Consider the following 24,578-nt stretch of genomic DNA (forward strand, 5'->3'; position numbering starts at 1 on the left):
AGTGCTATTAGTGATTTAATAGTTTTTCAGAGAAGTGAGTAAGTATTTGAAATTCATAAATTTGGTAAGTAAAATTAATTTAAAATTAAAATAACCAAATTGTTTCATAATTTTGAGATTTTATAACTATACGCACTCGAAAAAGATTAAGGAACACTGCCATAGACATAAAAAAAATTTTACAAACTTATTAGTAAGTTTTAAAAAAAGATTCTTAATTTCTAAACGTATACAGTTTTAGGGCAATTAGCATATTTATTGGTCAGCCGTTCAAATTGCTAATATACTCATTCTTATATAGCATTAATCCACGTAGTAATATTATTAAAAGTCATTTCTATTCACATTCGTTCCTATATATTCATATTCGTAATGGTTGTGCCCCAAAGATGGTTCAGCAATTGCCTTATCGTAAATGAACATATCAAAGAGCATTAAATCAAATATTCCATAGAGCACCTCGATAGCAATTAAACTCAACAACAATCTAGCACATATAACATTATATTAACTAAAGAGAGATATGAACTTGTGTATTGTGTGTATTTGTTATAAATAACATTAAGGCGTTCGCTGTTTTCCTTCTTTTTATATGAAAAAAAGAAGGAATTACATCAACAACAATAGTAAAGAGCAAAAGATGAGCAAAATATGCGGATAAACTTGAAAAAGCAGAAATTGATGATGAGTGAGAAAAAAATAGGTGGGTTATGCCATGGCTTTTGAACTTTTAACCTGAAATTATACTTTGAATGGTAGAAAAGATATGAGTGAGACACACATAATCTCAATAAACCTACACGTATTGAGCTCACATTGTGGCATCTATTACTTATAACTATTGTGATTTCATGTATTTCTCGTTATCTATTAATTTTCACATAGTAGTTTTGAAAATATCTTATGATTAGGAAATGCTATTCCAAAAATAAATTCAAATGACCTAAACATGAAGCTTATAATAATCTCTAATCTTAAGAGCATTCAGGAACAAAAACGATGTCATCTCTATGATAATCTCAAAAACTCTTCATTAGACAATCATCAACGCTTTATTAAATAAATGTTCATCGCTGCTCAAGTTAGTCAAATTATTTACATATTTATCTGATATCGCCATTGAAAAACACTTAAAATTTGTGAGAGAGTTTGACTTCTTTTTAGTAGTTAGTTGTTTGAAATCAACATAAAATGAATTCAATCTTAAGTCTACGATATTGAATCAAATTCACACGGATGTTTTTCAATGTGTATTTATATATTTGTTTACTATTATTACTATTATTGTTACTGCCATATTTATGTATTTACATTTATATTATGGAAGTTGGAGAAAATCATAACTTACGTTACATAAAATTCCAGAGTGAATGGATAGCTTTTAAAATTCACATTTTTTTCTTAGATAAAAATTATATTTCTCGATGCAAGAAAAATCCAAAAAAAAAAATTGCAAAAGTAAGTAATGACTTTATCTTTCGTCTATCCAATATTCAGCACGTTAAAAACACGTATCAATTCGAACTGGAAATAATAAAATGAAAAATAACATCTTATGAACTTTATGAACCCATATTCATATAAAGCTAATAAAATTCACACCTGATCTGTTGACATTGGGAAGGCTGAACACATTTTGGGGTTGTCACACACATAAAAGAAATCTGAATACACATTCTTTGTTTATAAATCATGTGATTTATTTTTGTCATTAATTAGGTATGAAAATTTAAATTTAACTGTGAAATATTAACGAGTTTTGTTATAACATCTCTTTTTCACAAAAAATACCGAAAAAGCATAGCCTAAAGATGAAAAATGTCGTTGTCATTTTACAGGTATCAGCTTCACACCGACGAATAAGACCAAAGTGAAAAATATTACACCTTTATTAGCAATTCATTATTTTTGTGATCGCTTGATTCAAATGCAAATTAACTTTTTTTTTCAAACTTCTTCATTATTTCTTGCTTGGAAATATTTTCTTCCTGACATACCAAAATTAATGAAATGATTGAGCATCAAGTATTAAATGTAGAAAACTGAGCTTTACACATTTGGACTAGAATTCAGATATTACTATTCGATCGCGAGACAAGAAGCCTGATACCAAATCATCATGATGACAAATCATCATATAATATTGATAAAATTTGTTGTTAATATAATTTGATGAATATTGTTAGATATCTCACACGCGTTATCAGTATAATCATCTCAATTGTGTTTTTCGCAAACACGATTAAGTTTTCAACAAATTATTCCAAAATGTCAAGCCATTTGACAAAGAAACGAAAAATAAATCCCACTTTATTTGCACATCTGATAAGCATCGTATATGTATGGAAACAAAATGAAATGAAATATTGAAATATAATATGAGACCAGTTCGAATATGCTTAATTTATTCACGAAACTAAATTCCCAAATAAAAAAAAAAAAAAACAAAACGAATAAAAAGAAATATGAACCGATGATATCATAATTTTAATTTTCTCTTCTCATCTTCCTATCTTGTACTTTCTTGCTCGCGTTTGATTACCATATTTTAACTTACATTTAAAAGGATTATTGTTCATTTTGACTGTGAGGATGCAATGTATCAAAAACTTCAAAACTTCTTCGGAAATATTTCAAAAATAAATATGAATGCCCTAAATACTTTTTTGTACAAGTACTCACTAGGAAAATTTAAGCTGTATATTACGAAGAGTTAAAATTCAGATAATAAGTTTAGAAAATGGTAATGAAATATTTGCTTTTTAACACATAATCAAAGGCATTTTATTCAATTAATTATTACCAAACCATACCAGTAAAATTTGGTATTAGACCATAAAGTACCTTTAGACTCTCCAAGAAATTAAAATTTATTAGTATGTATTGAAAAGAAAATTAAAGTAACAACATATAAAAATGTACTGTAAAAGAGAAAAGAAGATATTATGATATTATGGGTACGTTTGTTCACTGGATGATTTGTTCACTGCTTTATGATGCCATAAGCTTTTGAAAACTTTTCAATCTAATTTTACATGAACAGCGGGGGATTAAAAATGAAATCAGAAATTAGTTAACAGATATCTTCTCGTGTGGCGAATGGAAAAACGTCAAGAAATATTTTATACTTTTTTTAGATTGGATTGAGAAGAAAAGAAATACGAAACGCACTGATACCATTACTTTATGATTTGTTATGTTAATTGTCTTATAAAAAAAAAATTTATTTCTTCTCAATAGCAGTCGATTTTATATACTAATAAGATGCGTAAGATTTTTCTAATTTATGTGAAAATAAGCATTAGCTAAAATTTTGAAAAGCTACGAGCTCTTTGAAAGGAATAATGAACTAAATTATATTAATGAAAGTAATAAAGACGGTGCTATTCCATAATCATATTATTTAACTGGATTCATTTATAATGCATGAAGCACTCTTTTATTTTGCTATCTAAAAAATTATTGATGCACGAATTCGCTCTGGAATAGATCACGAAAAGTCATTTCATCATTAACATTCATAATTTATAATATGTTATATGTGTGTGGCTATGTGTCTCTTTCTCTCATGCCATTATCATAACTGATTTCATCCATCCATCTATCCTTCCTCCATCAAATGTCGCATGCTGACATGTAAATATAAGAAATTCATAGACTCATATGTCGTTATGCAAAACGACAGTTTTCTAATTATTCGAATATTTCAGAATTATTATATTAGTTCATTATTAATTAAAGTTGTTAAAGTTGATTTACTGTATTAACAATTATTATATATAGATTTACATTTAGTATTTTACAATTTCGCTTAAAGAACAATGTAACGGTTGAATTATATTCATATTTAGTATTCACTCATAAGGCGAATTCATTTTACATAGTTGAAGTCTCTTTATACCGCGATTGAGTGAAGTCTTCACAAATTTTCTAAAAATTTTAAATTTTTTTATAATCCTATTTTATATAATTAAGGCTCAAGTGCCAATAAAGTGAATTAGAATTAAATGAAATTGATGAGTTTAATTTCGCTCAATCACATATTTTTAGAAAATTTTGAAAATTTTCAGCGTGTCAAGTTTCGCGAAAATTTCGGTCGCGTAAATTTAAATCGCATCATTTAAAGTCGTGTGAAGCATCTGAAGGCACGGAAAGCAGCCAGCTGAAGTTACCGAATCATAAAAAGAAGCACTTGATAGATCCAGTTGACCAGAATCATCAGAAAATCTCTGTAGTAAGTAACAATAGAATTTTAACCTTTTTGTTTTTTTTCTCTTTTCACGAAACAAAAAAAACGATTTGCTTACAAGAAGCCAATCCCCGCTAATTCAAGACTACAGAGATACCATTTCTGGTCAACGAGTCACACAAAAGACTCACATCAAATTCTTCAAATCGAATTTTCAAGTAAGGTAGCACATAAAGTGTCAGACAAGAGACGACTTTTACCGCCTAGCAAAAGGCATTGTTACTAGTCGGTCAACATATAAAGTCGTCAGACAAGAGACGACTTTTACCGCTAATCAAGAGGCACCATTAAAGTTGTAAAGTCAACAAAGTCGTCGTAGTCAAAGACGCATGTTTAACAGTCAGTCACAACATAAAAGGTGCAACAAACAGTCAGTCACTTTGAAAGCAAAAAGTGCAATGTATTAAATCGTCAGACAGTAGACGTAGCCTCATCAAGTCAGCGCAGCAACGATTAGACACTTAACACAAAAGTGCAATTGAATTAGAAGGAAGTTTTTAGAGTCGTCGAGAATCAGGACGCGAAAGTTCAACATTAATTATTTCTAACAAGTAGAAAATAATTATTAGTGAACAACACGCATCATTTAACTTGGCATTAACTAAGTCAAATTTATGATGTCACATCATCATCATCATCATTATTATTAAATCAGCATCAACATGAGTGCTGAAGAATTAGGCAGTTTAGGATTTATTAAGGATTTTCGTGAAGTCTCTTCAGAATCAAGTTCTGATTACGATGAAATGCAGGAACAGCATGTTAATGGCGATGGAAAATTGATATCAAGTAATTTGAGAACCGACGTAAGCAAGTTACAACGGAAATATATCTCAATACGGAAGTCTAACAAGGAATTAAAACAACTGGTCCTCGCACAAGGTCAACAAATGTCGCAAATTATGGAGTTGCTGCAGTCATCGTCAGCACATATGAGCTCTATTGGAACAAGATCCAATAGAGATACTCAATTGGCGCAAGAGTCCTCATTTGCAAATGCAGTACTCAATGCAAATAAGGCATATAGAAGAAGAGATTATCAAATTATTAATTCGATGATTGGAGTTAAGGACAGTAATGCAAATCATCAACGCATGCTGAGCCAAGTCCAACAGACATTAGCGATAGTGATAATTCGAAACAACTTTGAGGCAGCTTAATAAATTGTCATTGAATGAAATTTCGGAACCTGCCAAAGATAGATAAATTTGATGGTAATCCGGAAAGATGGTTGACATTTGAAAGAGCCGTCATGAGGAACTGGACAGAAGGAGAATACTCCGACGAACAAATGAAATCACACATTCGTCAAGCGTTAACAGGACAAGCCTTAGCGCGCATTGACAGTTTGTACTTAAACATGTCATCGCAAAGAATTATGGAATCTCAAGGATAGTTTTGGTAATTCAAGTATTGTTGTTTCGTAATAAATTATTTAATTTGAAACTTGCCAAACCCTTAACTCACGCATCGTGTGTGGAGGTATGCTAATTTTATGGCAGCTTGCAGTTATGCAGGCATATCGATAGCAGATTCCAGTATATCATCCAGGCTTCATAATCAGCTAGAGCCATATCATCAGGAACTTTACTATAAATATTATTATGAAAAACATCCAACAGCAACAACAAGGATGGAGAGACTTGATGTCCAGTTTGAGTTCCTCAACAATTTATCCAAGACGTTACCTTTGGGAAATTTCAAATTTGAAGACGACAAGGGTAATAAGTCTAAGGACTATCAAGTTATGTCAGCATCAGTCAACAACAGCGCATTTAAGAGTTCATTTTATAATCATGATGATTATAAGTATGAAATTCGTGATAATAAAATAGCGATTTACATCGGATATAATATGGAAGCAGTTAGACAATTGCCAAAGCAATGTGTGATTTGTGCAAGAACAAATCATTTCACGATTGAGTGCAAGAATCGTAATATGGAAGCAGACGCAAGGTATGTCAAAGCAAAGAATCTTTGCATGAATTGCTTGTTAACATCAAATCATAAAGCAAAGGATTGTGATGTTAAGGCAGGATGCGGCTATAGATCGATAGGTATTCAAGATGTTCGGCAAGACATCACATTACGCTTCATCGATCAAATAAGGAACCAATTGATAGTGAAGAGTCAACAGATTCAGAATCTGATGCAACATTGAAAAGAAATCATGTGAGGAGGAATCAAAGGAACATTTTCACAACAAGAAGAAACAGGAAGTCAACATGAAGCTTCGTACATAAGTAGCTTTATATCAGCAAGTGTTCATAAAAAGCAGGATCAGATAGTGCAAGACTATTCTGATACAACATCAACTAACGATGTAAGTAAGCCATACATATTATTTACAATTAAATGCTTTCCAGTAAATGAATTAGAAGACAACAATGTTAAGTCAAACAAAGAATCAAATGAAATTCGAGAGTCGAATGAATTATTGGAACCGAATGAAAGTTTTACATCAGCTTTGTCTAATGTATTGAATGAAAACAATAAGCTTTCAAATACAGTATCAAATCAAATTTATGACAAGCAGTTTGAAGAGATCAATAATGATTCAACAATTAGAATTCAAAACAAAACTATGAAGCGTCAAGTAGCTTGCATAGTCACCTCATTTGGAAATAAGAAGATCCAACATTTAAAGCTTGAAAGAAAGCGGATCTTAGAAATTGTTCGAATAGGAAACAGCAAAAGACGATACAAGGAATGGAAGATAGGATAATGAAATTTGGTCACCAACATCCAGTCCAGGATGGCGAATTGACGGTGCAAGCTATTCTTCTGGCTCCCCGAGGATGTCGTTATGTAAAACGACAGTTTTCTAATTGTTCGAATATTTCAGAATTATTATATTAGTTCATTATTAATTAAAGTTGTTAAAGTTGTACTGTATTAACAATTATTATATATAGATTTACATTTAATATTTTACAATTTCGCTTAAAGAACAATGTAACGGTTGAATTATATTCATATTTAGTATTCACTCATAAGGCGAATTCATTTTACATAGTTGAAGTCTCTTTATACCGCGATTGAGTGAAGTCTTCACAAATTTTCTAAAAATTTTAAATTCCTTTTTATAATCCTATTTTATATAATTAAGGCTCAAGTGCCAATAAAGTGAATTAGAATTAAATGAAATTGATGAGTTTAATTTCGCTCAATCACACTCATATCAACATCTTTTTTTTCATCATTCGTATGTATTTTAACGGGCAATGACTGAAGAGTTGGAAAAAATTATTTTTTTTTTAATTTTAATTTTTTGTTAATTTATGCTGTAAGACATTCTTCGAACAAAGTGCTCAATTTTACTCGGTAATGCTTTTTTTTTGTTGAAATGCTTAGTACTTTCAGTCAACCATACTAAAGTGATTTTATAAATTAGACCACACCAATATAATTAATTCTCAATTGTATCGTGCGCAGATGAAAAGTCAGTAAATATCTTTAAAGTAAGGTGAATTTCGCACAAATCGTGTTCTATCCGTCTGTGATTGTGCTATGGGTCTGACTATTTCAAATATAGCACATCACATTATGATCGGTTTGTTACGTTCATAAACATTCATGTTATATGTATATTTTTTGTGTTGTTCCTTTCTTTAATTCTTTTCACATGACTTGTCCATTTCCATTTTTTTATTTCATTTCTTCAGCATTTTTTGCGATTACTGCTTTTTGCTCTAAGCATCACACACATGGGAAACGAAGAAAAAGAAAGAAAAACGCGATACAAAACATCAAAGTAATAATAATAATAATATTATTAATAATAATAGTAAAGCAAAGCAGTTCCCATGAAAGTGATGATTGAGGAAACAGATAGTTTTCTTTCTTATAAGAAATAACAATTTCGTGTCTAAATAGCGATTTAATTATTGATTTATCACTAAATCTCAACATTTCTATATGTGCGAGTATGTGAATATTACATGAGCGAGCATAATTTTTCATAAATTCCTTTTGTACCTTGCTCGTCTTTTTTGGACCTTTTTCTTTCACGCCGAGCTGTAATAAGAAAAATATTTTTTCGAACATACAATGTACCACGTCAATCACTACATATTCATCAATCCAATTGTGTTTAAGTTCATTCAACAATTTGTTATAGTTTTACAAGTAATTGGACCAACAATCTTTAATAGCAAGCATATACTTTGAGTCATGTCTTCAATTCATATTATTTAGTTAATTTAAAGTACAATTTTATAATCTGACAAAAAAAATCATATTTATATTAAAATAATCTACTTAACAATAAACTCTGGGAACATCTAAAGTTTTTGCTTTTAAACACATCTCTCGACTTGATACCGATTGCTGAAACTAAAATCTCAAATGAAATCCATTTTAATTGAAACATCATATCCAAGTTTATATTTCCTTATTTTATTTCACGCTTGCCAAGAACATTTTTTCCATATATATTTATTCATATAGAAAGCTATCCCAAGCATAAACTGAAGTGGTTTATGCGATCAGAGGATGGTAAAATTGTTTTTTTTTTTACTAAAAAATTCTTACATGAATCGAATGATGTTTACAAGGTATGGCAAATAGAAATAAGCTTTTACATATTTATAAAAAAATAAATTTTGCTAATACCATAATCGTATTTTAAATAATATTAAGAAAATTCCTACTTGTTCAAAAGTGCCTTCAATATCCAATAGAGATACATACATTAAAATATATTTTTGCATGTTCATGACATGGATACAAAGAAAATATTCCTTTTATTTTTTTGATAATAAATTTTATTGCAGTTTTCATTAGTTTCGCTGTTGCTGAACATGATATCTCAAGTCTTATGCCTTTATGAAGTTGTTTAAATGTAAAACCTAATCACATGAGATATGTAGTACAACGGTTTGACCATCAGGACGAACAACATAGACATTCATTTTACTTCTCTCTTTCTCTTCGCACCATTGGGAATGTCGACAAGCTTGAATGTTGAACGAAGAAATATAAATGTTGGAAATGCTGTGTACTTAATAATTAGTTTTATAGATTACAAATTAATGAAAATGATCATCATATTTACTTACGTCAGTTGAGTCTCTATTTATCTACCCCATCTTTCGTTTATATCTGATCATCTTTCTGAATAAGTATTGTACAACTACACCTTTTTATTAATTACAGAGTAGTTATAATTAAGCGAATTGTAAATTAATGCCAATGTTTAATAACAGAATGTTAAAACTATAAACTTAGCTTTGGTCAAGCAAAGCACATCAGTTAATATCTGAATAAAGTATACTTTTTACTTACACATTAATATGTAAGTACGTAACATGTTTATGATGCTTTAAATTGGTAATAAAAATGTTGAATTTTCATTCCAACTTTTTTGTTGCAGTTGATAATGTTTACTTCAAATATCTAAATTATTGAGGTATAAACTAATAGCAATATTAATTACAAAATCGTGAACATTTCAACTTCAACTTGTGTTCTAACAAATTTATTTCCCATATTATTTCATTATTTTTTTTTAATAAAGTCTGTTTAAATAAATCCACTTTACGAGTTGTTTTACTGTCAATGCTTCAATTGTACTTGTTAGTTGTATTAATAATTTTAATGCTTCATTTGTAAACTAACATTAATTGATCATGAATTATTTATGAAAATACTAAAATTGCTGAATTGAGTTTTAATCAAGTTTTAATAAATTTACTCGGCAAAAATATAAATTTATAAGAGTGTTATCTACATAAAACAGCATACAATATAAACGAGAGAAAACAAATTTATATTTGTGTCATTTATCCTCATCGTTTTTAAAGTAGGTATCTTACTTAAACGAAGAAAATTTATGTAAATTGTATCATTAGCGAAGAAAATTGCAAAATTTCATGAAAGGTGTTAAAAGTGCCAAAAATATCATTAATTTGTAATGAAAATTTATGAATACATTAAAAAACTTTAAGTAGACACAATTGACATAAAATTCACACCATGTCATCATTTTCAAAAGTATTAAAATTGTATTAATCACCACAAAATATGAAAGTTAAATTTTTTAATTCTTTTTGAAGCACAATTATTTGATGATATTATTGTCAAGTATTAATGTGCCATTATTAAAAAGTTATATACATCAAGGTGAATATCCAAAAAAACAATAAGCATTTATTTTTGAAATAATTTTTCTCTCCTGTTCACGCGTTGATGTCTTTCTTAGAATTTATCCATCTATTCGCTTTTACATCCCACAATGGAACTGAATGATGATGATTACTATGATGGGCAGTGATGAATGATACAAACGAGTGAAACATTTGCTGCACTTCATTTAAAGTAAGTCATTATTTTCACAACAAGACATCGTAAGTTAGGGAAAGTGCATCATTTACTCTTTATTCTTTTTAATTGCATGGATGATGTCTTTAATTTATCACTGCAACAGCTTTCATGATCTCTAAACTCATCATCCATAAATTATTCGCTATAATTTTTAAGATATACGATTTGATTTGGCATTGAATCAAAGTAGGAATTGAAGACGAAATGCCTCTCAATTTAGGAATTACTTGATATTGAAAAAACTTTAGAATAAAAATGTTCTAAGTTCAAGTATTATTGGTGAAAACGCTTGCATCAATTTAACGTTAGCACACTTAGCAAAGCTAATACCAATGCGTTGTTGCAATTCTCCTGTATATATTACGATGACATCAACAACTTGTTTGACTCTTCAAATAAAAATTGAAAAAAAAAAAAAACATCAAGATAATGGATTTTTAAAAGTTAAGTATGTACTTGTCTTAATATAATTAAAACACCATTCGTTGATTTGACCTTAGCACTTTATAATTTATTGAGATATACATATAACAGCAATTCAAATATACAATATTTCATAGAATACCTTGAAAATTTACTAATAGCACTGTTGAACATCTACAATTTTTTATTTAGATTTCACGACTGACTGAATTAATGAAAGAGGAAAAATGTCAAAACTCAACTTTTTTTATTAATTATCGTGTGGATACAAAAATGAATGACATATTGTTGACTATATAGTCTTAAAGTCAGTTAACAAATATTAGTGAACAAATTTAAATCATTTCAAGATTGATTCATAATAAAATGAGTAAGCTCATCATTCCTTAAAATCTGTCGCAATAAAAATGAATAATGATTTCATATATTATGAATAAATAATTTGGCTTGCAGACAATTTTGCAATCTGAATAAAATGAGTTTCATTTTGTGCAAAGGAAGTTATAGGGCCTAATTTCAGCAGTATTTATACCAATATCGAGAAAATTACGGTCACAAAACACTAGAACTCCTATTCATAAAGAAAATATATGTGGGTAAAGCATCATAAATATATGGCTATGATTCATGCTGTTGCAGCAACAAATTTGTTGAAGCAAAAAAAAACAGTTCTTACTATATTTCTAAGTTTTTAATTAAGTTTTCTAAATTCAAACTTTTTTATTGTTTTTTGAGTGTATTCCTGAAGTAAATGCTAAAAACAAATTACAGATATAAATGAAAAAATTCGGATTCCAAAATTTTGAAACTCAAATCGATAGACAAGCGCAATAACAAAATTTCAATGAACACAACTCGAAGAATTTTCATATTTTAAGAAGTATTGATTATTTAGTTATCATGAAATTCTTCTCTGAAATTCATAATATGAAGATGAGAAAAATAATAATTCTTCGACAGATTTCAGTCTCTACTTCTTCATTTTGTTGTTGCGGCTGCCTATTATGAAATTTTTTCGATCTAGATTTTAAATTGAAATCTCAAAAAAAAAAAAAAAATATTGCATCAACTTCTGATTTATTATTCAATCAAAGAACATCAGCAGTATTTTAAATGTGAATTACAGTCAGTCACTCACTCAACAAACTCAATGTGATGATGCAAATTCCGTCATTTCTGTTGTACTGAAAAACTGAACTTGAAAGATGAAAATTTGCATATTCTATCTGCTTATATTGCACATAAAGATTGAAATAAAGGTATGATTGTGATGAAAGATGGAAGCAAATGTAATGATCGATTGTTTCAACCGTTTTCAGTATAATCAACCTGAAAGTAAATAAATGAAGAAACACAAAATTGTATTTTCATAATATAAATTTTTATTGAACTTGATCGATTTGTTTTCATGCTCGTTTTGACATTTCACTTGCACAAGAAACAACATAAGAAAAACCATAAAAATACTGGCACTAGATTAACTAACTACTTATAAATAATAAAAAAAATAACTTTAAGTTTTATACATTTATGAAAATTAAATTTTAATTAATTTAAAAAATCAAGTCAATAGAATTTTGTTTAACTGAAAAATCTACTGCTTTTTAACAGTAGATACCTAGATTCTTTTTAAAATTTAAATTTGAAAATCATAAAAAATGGATTAGTAATGTTTTTAAAAAGTTCAATCAGATATCATTTGTACTGCTTAAAATTTTCATCGTCTGATTTCATTGAAAACATTCCAAAAATGTTTTGTTTAAATATGATTTCTTTTATCCTTAAGTCATGTGTCATTTTGTGCTCTCTCTTGCTTATAATTTTCTATCTAAGCTAACATACATTTCACATTTTAGCATTTTGGTAAAACACTTGAAAGTACTTAAATTAATCTAAAATGTTCTACAAATTCCTTACAATTTCAGTTTTCATTTTAAGGTTTAAACAGAAGGAAAAATAATTAAACTTTTGTTGTTAAATCTAACGGTGCGGCCAAGTGCAATTTTCTACGCTTCAATTCGACATCATATTGATTATTATTGTGGTGTCTAAAGTTATCATCATCTTCTTCATCGGACTCTTCACAACGACCATTCATTTGTTTTGTATGTTTAACTCCATCCTTCAAAGCGTGACAATGAATTGTCTTTCTATTACTATTATTATTGTTATTGTTATTTTTATTATTGCTGTTCGCATTGTGATGATCATTTGAGTCACTGTCAGAGTTACCATTCATGGTAAAATTATCTGATGGAGATTTATTATTATTTGTTTTGGTTTTATAGTAGTTGTGATTTATATCATCAGATTTGGTGCTACTTCCGCTCTTCATACTCAAATCTATTGGATTATTTTCAATACTCAACATTGGTGTTTTTGGTGATCTTGGTGGCGTTAAAACTTCATCGCTTTCATTATTCATATCAATATCTTCCTCCTCCTCCCCCTCTTCCTCTCCATCTTCTTCTTCGCTTTTACATATTCTATTACTAAGATGATGACTATTCATTAGATGAAGTGCCGATGATGGTGAATTTGATCTCTTTGGTATTTTTGTTGTTACTGTCGTCAATAGTGAGTTGGATGATGACAGTGATGAAATATGCTTCCTCTGCATATCCAATAATGTTTCTGTGTAATGACGTTTCTTATTATTATTACTATTATGATTATTGTTATTTTCACGTATTTGTAATGTTTCACAACTTCCATTGCTATTATTTTCTAGATCTCTTTCAGTTGATGGTGATTTCTGCGAAAACATAGTATTTGTAGGCAAGTCAGTTGCAGTTTTCAGGAGACCTTGTTGAACTTGTTGCTGAAGTAAATGATGATTTTGTTCATACAGTGCATTGTGATAGCTTGAAAATAAAAAGTGCGTTGGCGGAGGCAAGAACCCTGGTGGAGGCATTAATGGAAATCCCGCAAACGGTAATGGTAAAAACAAGTCTTTATTTAATGCCAATGGAGATGGCTGTTGTTGCGGTTGATGGTGAAGTTGAGATTGTGTATTTGGTACATGCTGCTTATTGTTATTACTTTGCTTACTCAATAAAGAGTTTCGTTTATCACCAATTTCAATTGAACTATCTGAGTTGTGACTATCGGGCGAGCTAATCGACGGTGAAGACGCTGGATGCTGCTGTTGATGCTGTTTTGCATATTCATCCAATCTTAGCATCATCATTTCCTCTTTCGTACACGGCGGTCGAGAAAATATACTCGTTGAATAAGATGGATGTCTCATAAGATTCAGAGAATTTGGCGAGAGTGCTGGTGGTTTTGGACATCCGTTTTGTGCTGCATTAGCAGCTTGTTGTTGTTGTTCTTGTAATAGGCAGTGAATTTTAAACCAATTTGAACGACGACCATAACGCGATCCACTCTTTGACATACCAACTAATAAGCATTTCCTGAGTCGACATGCTTTGCATGCTGTCCTATTTTTCTTATTAATTATGCATTCACCATTATTCTTACATTCTGATATCGATGATAGATTATTATAGGATCGACCAAAGAAAGACTGTAATAGAAACGAGATTTGATTTAATTAGTAATTTATTTAATTAATTTACATTTTTTATTTTTAAAAATATACATGCGAAGCATTCTGAATTTTAATCGAGATTAAGCAATTTCCATTTCAAATTCAACAATGGAATGAAATCAAAGAAATCTATTACAAAATATTTAATGAGCATTGTTAATGCACAAAAGAACGTCTCTGAAAATAAGTGAAGCATTAAAGTATAATGTAAACTATAGTTGAACGCATTTCCGTTACAAATTGCCAATTTTTTGTCTTCTTCTTATTTATAAATTCTGCAAGTCTGAATGTAGGTATTTGTTGTTCAATGACTTTGCAGATTTTTTAGCCTCACTATACAAAACGAAAAATTAATCAATATTTAATTTGCGATGATGAATTGAAAACGAAGATGCAGTGAAATGGCAAGACAAATAAACTTTCTTGACATAAAAATTATAAAGCATAGTGATCAATCAAAATTTGTCATTGTTTCATATCAATTCGATATGACTTAATAAATATGGACTTAAAAATAATTTCGAGATATATTGATTTGCAGATGTTTTATGTTTTATGAAAAAAATTTGTAAATCCAATTCTTCATAAATTTATTTTTCCTTCTCATAATGAAACTTGATCTCGTTTCGTGGGCGAGTGTTAAAAGCTGCACCTACAAAGTTGGCAGAATTCTTCTTGTCTGCCAGGAAGGAATTCTCACATTAAAAGTAATTTGATTCAATTCAAATATTATGCAATTTAATATGCTCATAAATATATCTCATGCTTGCATCTCTGCAGCTCCAGAATTGTCATTAAATGGAGATGAAATTTCATGATTTTAGGTGAATCATGCCGCAAATTGAATATATTGACACACCTTGTTAAACCTTATTTAATTTGTGCAATCAATTTGAATATTATTTAAATCATTTTCTTACTTTGCAGCCCTCGCATGTGAAAGCACCAAAATGAAATCCTGCAGCAGGTTCCCCACAGACTTTACACTGTTGATTCATTCTGTAAAGAAAAAAAAAAATTCTCACTTTTAATAAATATTTTATGATCAATTTTAAAAATATAAATTTTTTCATTCTTTCATCGCTTATGTATCCTTTCCCTCCCGTGAAGAGCTTTTGTGTGACATTTGCCATGTCATAGCGTTTTTCTAATTCAAAAAATGATTCAAAAAGAGAAACATTCTGATGCTTTTTCATTCATACAGTGTCGTAAAATGATCAATTGATTGAGATGGTTTTAAAAATTTAATTTTTAAATTAATGTCAGCAGACATCTTTGTCCTAAATGATATCTCCAACGTTATCACTAAGTTGTATTTAAAGGGGAAATTGTAAAAGAAATGTATGAGAAATTGACTAGATACTGTTGAGTCATGATTGGCTAATAATCATTACAATCCAGAGAATTGCTTCTTTCTATCATCATATACGAAAAGTTGAAATATGCGATTATTGAGAAGAAATTATGAACAAAGTCGAGGAAGTATATGAAACAGATTTAATAAATGATTTATGATCAAAACTTTTCGTACATCATATTTTTGGTGCCAAAAATTCATAATCTTCTGATGATCAATCATGCTTAACAATTCGTGAAGGATGACAATTGTTTCCTTTTCTGTTTGAAGTTTTTACTTGATCGAAAAGGGCAAATACAAATTTACACAATGCTAGAGTAGAATTCAATATACAGAACTTCACTTTTTAGATTTTAAAAATTATAGTTGATTTTTTAAAAATGAAATTGACAAAAATTCAACTAAAATAAAATGAATCCAGTAGCATCATCATGATTAAATAGTACAATGTATGAATATCGATATGGATATGTGTACATATAAGGCATAAAATGGAATATGAGCGCAATACTGGAAGCTGTAATAAAGCAAATCATTGCTCAATTTGCAATAAACATTGAATCTCAATTGAATTGAAAAGCATCTCCAATAGTGAAGAATAGATGAAGAAGAAGTTGCTAGTCAAATATGTTCAATTTAGGATTGATTTAAAAATGAAGCAGCATCAACAAATAACAACAAAACTTTGACTTATTAGGCATGAGTTGAGTAATTGAGTTATTGTTTCCTCATGCTGCACATTCATGACATTGAAAATCATTCATTTGTATAAGACTTATTAAACTGAATCAAGTGCTTATTTTTTTAACCCGACCGATCGACGTTTTCCACTTCGATAGACATTTAAGAGCTAATAAGTTGAAAGCATTTAATTAACCAGCACAACTTTTCAATGCAGACTCAATAAATACCTATATGGATGAATGTTAGCTTTCAATAGCTTCCAATAGTTTGAAGTGTTTAAATAACATTAAATCGAACCCATATTTGCACTTGTAATGCTCGAACTGATATTATACTTCTCGCATATATTCATTCATATCGCATGCATTTGTTGAGCAAAGAGATCATCTTCAAATAACAAAGACTACACATGAAACTCTCGATATTTCACTTAAGCGTCAATAGTGTGTCACATATTACAATGCAAATTCTATTGTACGGAATTAAAAAGAAAGTTTATCTGTCTAAAATGCTACAAAAGCTAATTTGAACTAAATATCAGTGCAGCAAAAAAAATTCTATTAATTTTACTAACTTTTATATTGCATCTTCTGAATATTTACATAGATACTCCATATGAATATTTTTATTTGCTTAACATTTCCACACATTATTATTGATTGCATTCAATTTGCATAAGAATTCTAATAAAAACACGTTCCATCTAATTCATCATTCAATTCCAACAATATGTATGCTAATAATTTTTTAAAGACATTTAGATCGATATTTCTTATTTATACATATTGAAGAACATTCAAGAAAGAATTCCATAATCAAAACCAGTGACTTTGGCACGTACATGATAACTTATGCATATCAAGTTGTAGTAGTGAGTGAATGAATTGAAACGATTTGATGAATATTTAAGATTGGAACTTATGGATAATTTAATTTTTAAGGAACAAAATGTGAATATGCTGAATATTTATAATTTCTATTTATTGTATCAAAATTAATTAAATTAGCATTGAGGATTACATCAACAATTTCTTGATTCTCAAAAAGCTTATACATCAATTTTAATTTTGTTTTACCTTCTACAATCCATTTTTTTGATTTATATTTCCACCGACGAATACTCAACAATGTGTTTTTGTTTATTGACCGATTCGTACACTTGTCGCGCATTTTAATGAATTGAGAACTGTTCATGCAATTGTATAGACTTTTTGCAATTTTTCTTTGAACTTGTCTTCGTTCCACACATCGAATTCGAATCACATACAGTTTTTTGGAACTTCTTCAAGTCACGAAATCATAACCTTGAATAACTCGCTTTTAGCTCATCATTTATTACTCTGCACTGTAATATTCAATCATTACTCTGTTTTTGCAGGTTCAATTCAATTCATTATTCTCAGACATCTACCATATCAACTGTGAAATAGCAACATCAAGTATATTATACTCATGATCATCATTATGTTGATGGTTGTTATTGACTTTTTAACATATACATCTAAACTCGTGAAACATTCATCTTCGCAAATTTTTTGTTATGTTAACCAACAATTTATTGTTTTGAATTTTTTTATTATAGGTTTAGTGCCATAAGTTAATTGAATTAAACGTTTGAATTCAAACACGTGAACGACATTAATTATGTTTGATGTGACATCGATTAATGAATTATTTATTATTTATACATTTGTTCAAGAAATAAAGAATGAAATAATTGAATAACTGTCAAAATATATATAACTTTGAGTTCATATACCCTTAATAATTTTATTTTTATGAGTGATGACCGCCCTTGATGTTTATTATAGACAGGCATTTACTTAATTAGCCTATTATCATTTTAATCTTTATTACAATTATTTAAAAGCAAACTAAATAAATAACAATAGCTATCAAAAAAGGAATGAAAACAATGGATGAGCCGCAAAGATGATCAGTAAAGAACAAGAATGAGGAGTAATAATAATCAATTGCCAATAAATCAGATTAAAGAAAAGAAACCAAAAAAAAAAAAATCAAGATCTATAGATCACTAGAGGTAATATCGTGATCCAATTCTCACGGTCTCACGGTTTCTGGAACACATTTGCACTGCCTTATACTAACTATTGTCGGTCGTTATGATTTTTAAACTTCAATTTGCTTATTTTGTAAATTAAGAAAATGAAAATGAAATGAGAAATATTATGTTGATGATGGAAAAAAGGAACGAAACGAGAGAAGAACACAACACATCTCGTCGCGCTCGTGATTTATTCATTGAAGCAAGTGCCTCACCTCACTTCAATATAATATTATTATTTCTTTTTACTTTATTGAACAGTACATACAACATATATTGGAAGCATTGATTGAGAATCATAGGCGTTGAAAATTCTTTATTTCTCTAGTTTCTTTCAACGTAGCATAATACATGATAGTCGCATTGTTAAAATGTATGTATGATATTTATAAGATATTTTTCGGCTCCTTTTGTTGTTCTTCATTATGCATAATATTGTTTGCAATATTAAATAAATTGCGATTCATATATGGAAAGATGCATGTTCATTCATTCGCAACTACAAATTGAACTGGTTTTAAATACCTGCAAGACTTGTGAGTTATTGAATAATTAATCGAATTGCATTTACTGAGATTTTTTATACATCAAGATCAATATAGTAATTTGTGGAATAAGAATGAGATATTTTATGAGAAATGGAATTAAAGAGAGAGAGAGAGAAAAACGTAATATTGCTAAATAAATATAACGCTTCATATATATAAAATCAATAAAATTGAATTATTCACGCTTTAAGGCAGAGCAAAGTGAGCGCATTTCTGGTGAAAAATGGGAATTTTTTTTAAATTTGCTAAGCTTCAAGGACACCTGTTATTAAAAATCTAAAAGAATTAAACGAGATCATTGAAATTTAAATGATTTTAAAATGTGGATAAAAAGAATTTGCACACTTATAATAATTAATTTTTCTTCATCTCTGCTCGTATTATGAAGTGATAAATTTGAGTCTTACGGCGAGCAAAGAGAAAGAGATGCATGTAATGGCCTTTATGCATTAACAGGTAATAAACGTTTTCTTTTCTTCTTTACATTTATTATAAATTTATGCAAAAATAAATTGTTAAGTAAATTGCAAACGATTTAATTTCAACGTGTGAAAAATTATGTTAAAACCACCCCAGACATATTAAGAAGTAAATAGTTTTGAGCTTAATGCTTGTGCTTTGAGTAATAAATTTACATTTAAATATCATTTTTTGCCAAATAACTTTAAAAAAATAAATAAATAAATTTATTTAATTAAAATTCATATCTTGATATATTTTACCAGCTTAGCTGGAAATTGTTTCCTCTTTACGGAATGAAATATTTTCTTCGTCTCTCGCTGCTGCTAATTTGTAATTTGCAAATAGGCACATGACCTAACAGCGATCAACCGTATTTGCTTGTGTATAATACTACAAGTCCACTTCGCATATATTCGAGCACCCAATATTTCTCAATAAACGATCTATCTCCATCTCATTTCAATATAATACTAAGAAAAATGATGTGATAAAGAAGAAGTTCAATAGGCAAATGTTCAGATTTTGTTTATTCAATAATTATTCAAATATCTATGTATGAATAGAAAAAGTCAACATTTAACTTCTAGTTGACTATGGAACCAAGGTGTGCCATCAATTCTCTTTCACTCACATATATGTGTGCTTACTTCTTTATTATAATTTAACCTGTTGTTGTTAACGGTTGGTACCAAATGGAATTTTTTATTTGCTTTTGGTAGTCTTTTATGTTTACATAAATCTGTCGGCATTTAAAATTCAATCTTTTCCTTCTATATTATATTATTATATTAAAAACGCATGCATGCTTTATTCATATAAGTGACAAAAGAGCATATATTGTGAAATGCTATTGCTTACAATTAATTAAAAGTCGATAACACTTGGGATCAATTTTAATATCAGGTTGTGTAATTATCACGATGTAATATGCAGAACAATTTTAGATTTTGATGTGTCGAAAAGATTTCAATAAACTGCTTTCAAATAGATGTTAATTACATATTTTCTTTCTAGACATGGATACACATTTATTTGAAAGGATAAAAAGAAGTCACAATCATAAAGTTTCGTCGATAGATCAGTAATAAAGCACATTTAAGCGTTTCTTTCCGCATACATAATAAAATTTTATTGGATATCTAAATAATTCTCTTATTTATAAATATTTTCATCGCTTATAAAGTGTTAAAAGTCATACTGACTCATACTACACATTAGGTTATTAAGAATGAGAATGAAAAAAAGTTAAATGGAGAGATAGCGATAGATAGTGAGTGAAAGAGAAATATCATCATAAAAAAGCCGATGCCGACAAAGATGAAAACGCGTATATTTCATAAAGATTATTTCCCCAGTTAAATGGGATTCTTATGGAATATTTTTACTTTTTCTCTTCTTTTTATTATTGAATGCAATAAAAAATCGTTTGATAGTTCATTAAAAGAATGTTTTGTTACCTTCTTGCGAACGTTACTTAAATAAATCAGATTCAGATAAGCCAGTTAATCTTAATATTAAAATATGTCATATACATCTCTATAATATATTGTATAAATAGCTTTCTCGTTTATATTATAGCACTACCAATTCCCTTCATCTCACCAAATTGCCTTACAATGTTTACTTTTATCTTAGCAAATTAATTATTTCTCGACTATTTTTCTTCATTTAGGTACTTAATTGAAAAAATGTTAAACGAAGCATAATAAGTAAATTGATCGGTTGCCTTGCAGGATGTTTTTGCTTTTACTTTTTTCTTGTCTTTTTTATTACATTTCTATCATATTTATGCAACACTTAGCGTACCAAGAATTTATTTTACTTGCTCAAATACTTTTAAGCGATAGCACTTAGAATTAATTTATACTTAGGCTTGATTTTAAAGGAAGACTGATGAATATGAACATTTTTTAAGTATCGAGTTACAACTTTAGAGTAAAGTTTTGCAAATTTTGTATTCATCACTCTTAATATGTCAAATGAATTTTGTTTAAACGTGGAAGCTATTCGACAAAAATTTCGCAGTAGAGTAAACTGATAAACGTCAAAAATGGCGCCTATATAAAAGTTTAAGTGTCGATAAAACAGCAATAATGCAAAATATTTTATCCAGAGGCCACATTTTTTTGAACGAAAATTCCAAACACAGAGTCAATTCCTTCATCTCGTCTCTTTTTGTATAAAGTTTCGGTCATAAAATATTTATATATCACACAATAATACTTTTAATTACCATTCGAATAATAAAGTTAATTTAATTTATTTTTATATAGGCACAATCAAGGTACAATGGAAAATAAATCGAAAAAGTCATCCATCATTTTTTAAATGATGTGCATTTTAAAAGAAATGTAAAACAAAATTACAATTCAAATTCACGACATCCGTTTGTTGTAGGATCTGACACGTTTTTAATGCACATTGACTGGAAACAATAAGATTATCTAGATCTTGATGTGAGTATTTAAAAATAGCAAACTGTACATAGAATCTTTTAATATTTATTTGCAATGGATACATTTTTTCAGAATGTTACTGGCAGTGAATAAAAAGTTTTACATTAAAATCTATTTAGTTCGTAGACTGTAAGTGACACTGACTGAGTATTTTCACACAATATGTGTAAAAATTCAAATTTGTCTTTGAGAAGTTTTAAAAATTCAAAAACTGCACATTTTCATGGAGTAGTAATTATTTAATTAATGCAAACGATAGCCACACACAATGCTGATGTTCAACAGGTTAATAAAACTTTTAAATCTGTTTATAATCCATTTTTAATCTGCTCAAGAGTGTCTTCGTCATAAAATATTCAACAAAAGAAGAAGAAGAATATGTTAACGGAGACAAAGAAGTGAATCCAAATATCCATGAAGTTGTAATTTTTTGCATATAAAATTTACGACAAAATCATTTAAAATCGCCACTCAAAACAAAAGAAAAATTGCCTGCAATTTTTTAATGCGATTGTTGTTAAATAAATTGCTTTTCGTTGTTCCTCATCCTTTTCAGTTGGCTACACGTTGCACTTACTACTAAATTTTTCCACACAATAATCCACACACTACTCGTAACAATAATAATATGCGATGGATTTGTTTGTTATTAAAAAAGAATATTTTCAACTCGAATTTTAGTGAATTCTTCATTTATTATTATGATTGTTGCTGATTCTCACTGAACCATTGCTTTGACCTTTTTCTTGTTCTCTTTTCGTTTTCTTACATTGCATTCTGCAATACAAATTGTTAATAAAATAAGTAATGATTCTCGTTCGCTTTTGCGGTTTTTTCTTCTTAATAATTTGTGTGTGAAAAATGTGAGTGGCAGAAGGAAATTAAGTTCAAGTTATGCAAATATATTTTTCTTTATATTAATTGAGTTTAAAAATTTCAATAGTTCAATGAATGTCAATAATTTTACAAATTTAAAACTTCGATGTGTTTAAAATTACAATGTTTTTTTTATAGGTCTATAAAATATTTTTAACATTAAATATTCACTCTTGGGTGCCAAATTGATTGTTACTAACTATGAAAAAGATGAACAAATTATATTCCTTCTAATTATTTTTAAGGACCAATACTTTAGTAAATTTAGTAGACTGAATTTAAAATGATTCATGATCCAAATATATTCAATATATTCAAATAAATCGGATCAGTTCTATTTTGCATATATTATATGACGAAACTTAGCAAAGTCAAAATGTGTATTTTCAATACTTCATTGTTAAAATAGAAATCAGTTACAATTTGTCTATGAACAAATTTCAAAAAACTATCAATCAATCAAGAAAAAAAAAAGTTTTAATGAATTATGAAGTCATAAGTCACAAAGCTCATAATGAAATTTGTAGTTTTACAAAACAAAAGACTCAAATGCGGGATAAGCGAGAGAATGAATTTTTTTTAAATCTTTTTTCATGTTACATACCTTGATTTTGATATTTAATAAAAAGAAAAACAATTTTTATCCTCCTTGGCTTGTCTTTCTCCTCTTATTTTGTTGCTTAATTTTTTTTTTGTATAACAATAACTTAAATCCTTTTTATAGTTAAGCTTTCAATTGATTTTCTAAATCCACAACCATGTTTTCTTTTTTGTTTATATAATTATATTTTCTTAATTTTAAATCTTTAACTTATTGACTTTTTAGCAATTCTTTTTTTTTTATTTTTAATTTTTCTTATTTTAATTTTTTTAAAATAAATTAACACTTTTATTCTAAATCCTTTACACTTTTATCATATTTTTTATATATATATTTTTTATCGCGCACGTGATCATACCTTTGTCGTAAGCATTCGGTATTTGTCTTTTTATCATACTATTTAACCAAAATACAGAAGAAAAAAAATTTGTTAGACAAAACAAAAATCGATTGTGCGCACATCAAAATCTAAAAAATAACTGAATTGGAAATATCACAAAATTATTAGTAAACCTGTTTGAAAGAGAAGCAACACACAACAATGTAGATAGAAGAAAGAAAAACAAGAAGAAACAACAACATTCAAACGCAAAGAATTCATACTTTGAGACTTTCCAGTATATATCTTAAGATACAGAACACACATACAGAGAGAAGAAAAAGAAGGGGAAATGGATCAACGAATCGGAGCATTGCTAACACTGTCAACTCCTACCTGAATTTCTTACTCATATTTACTTCCAATACGATCATGTGCAATATTGGAAATATATCTTTCAATGTATTTGTGCATGTGATATTGCAAATTGATGCAATTTTTTATTGCATCACGAGATATATGACATGAGACAGTAATTTTTTAAAGGCATATTTTTTAAGGTCTATCGCGATAAAAGAATATTTTTTAGATCCCTAATAAGGTTCAGGCAAGAAAATTTTTGCAAAGGACTTTTTATTGATGAAATTTAAGTTTTTTGGGC

The 24,578-nt window shown here is 28.6% G+C and overlaps 1 protein-coding gene across 1 annotated transcript; it reads right to left on the reverse strand.

Annotated features, from left to right (window-relative positions):
- Positions 1-12,619: 12,619 nt before the first annotated feature.
- LOC139088715 (knirps-related protein-like) lies at positions 12,620-24,048 on the reverse strand. The gene is made up of 3 exons (XM_070637978.1): positions 23,602-24,048; positions 15,470-15,548; positions 12,620-14,525 (listed from the first exon to the last, which is right to left on the reverse strand). The coding sequence occupies exons 2-3, from the start codon at positions 15,545-15,547 to the stop codon at positions 12,957-12,959; spliced, it is 1,647 nt and encodes a 548-aa protein (XP_070494079.1). The 5' UTR covers position 15,548; positions 23,602-24,048; the 3' UTR covers positions 12,620-12,956.
- Positions 24,049-24,578: the final 530 nt, after the last annotated feature.

Source organism: Chironomus tepperi, unplaced genomic scaffold (assembly GCF_022539635.2).
Source record: "Chironomus tepperi strain 1889 unplaced genomic scaffold, CSIRO-AGI_Ctep_v1 contig_170, whole genome shotgun sequence".
Lineage (NCBI taxonomy): Eukaryota > Metazoa > Arthropoda > Insecta > Diptera > Chironomidae > Chironomus > Chironomus tepperi.

Excerpts from the sequence above, each read along its gene's own strand:
- LOC139088715 (XM_070637978.1), bottom strand. The coding sequence starts at position 15,547 with ATGAATCAACAGTGTAAAGTCTGTGGGGAACCTGCTGCAGGATTTCAT. Across the intron at positions 14,526-15,469 it reads TCACATGCGAGGGCTGCAAA|TCTTTCTTTGGTCGATCCTA; the intron begins GTAAGAAAATGA and ends TTTCTATTACAG.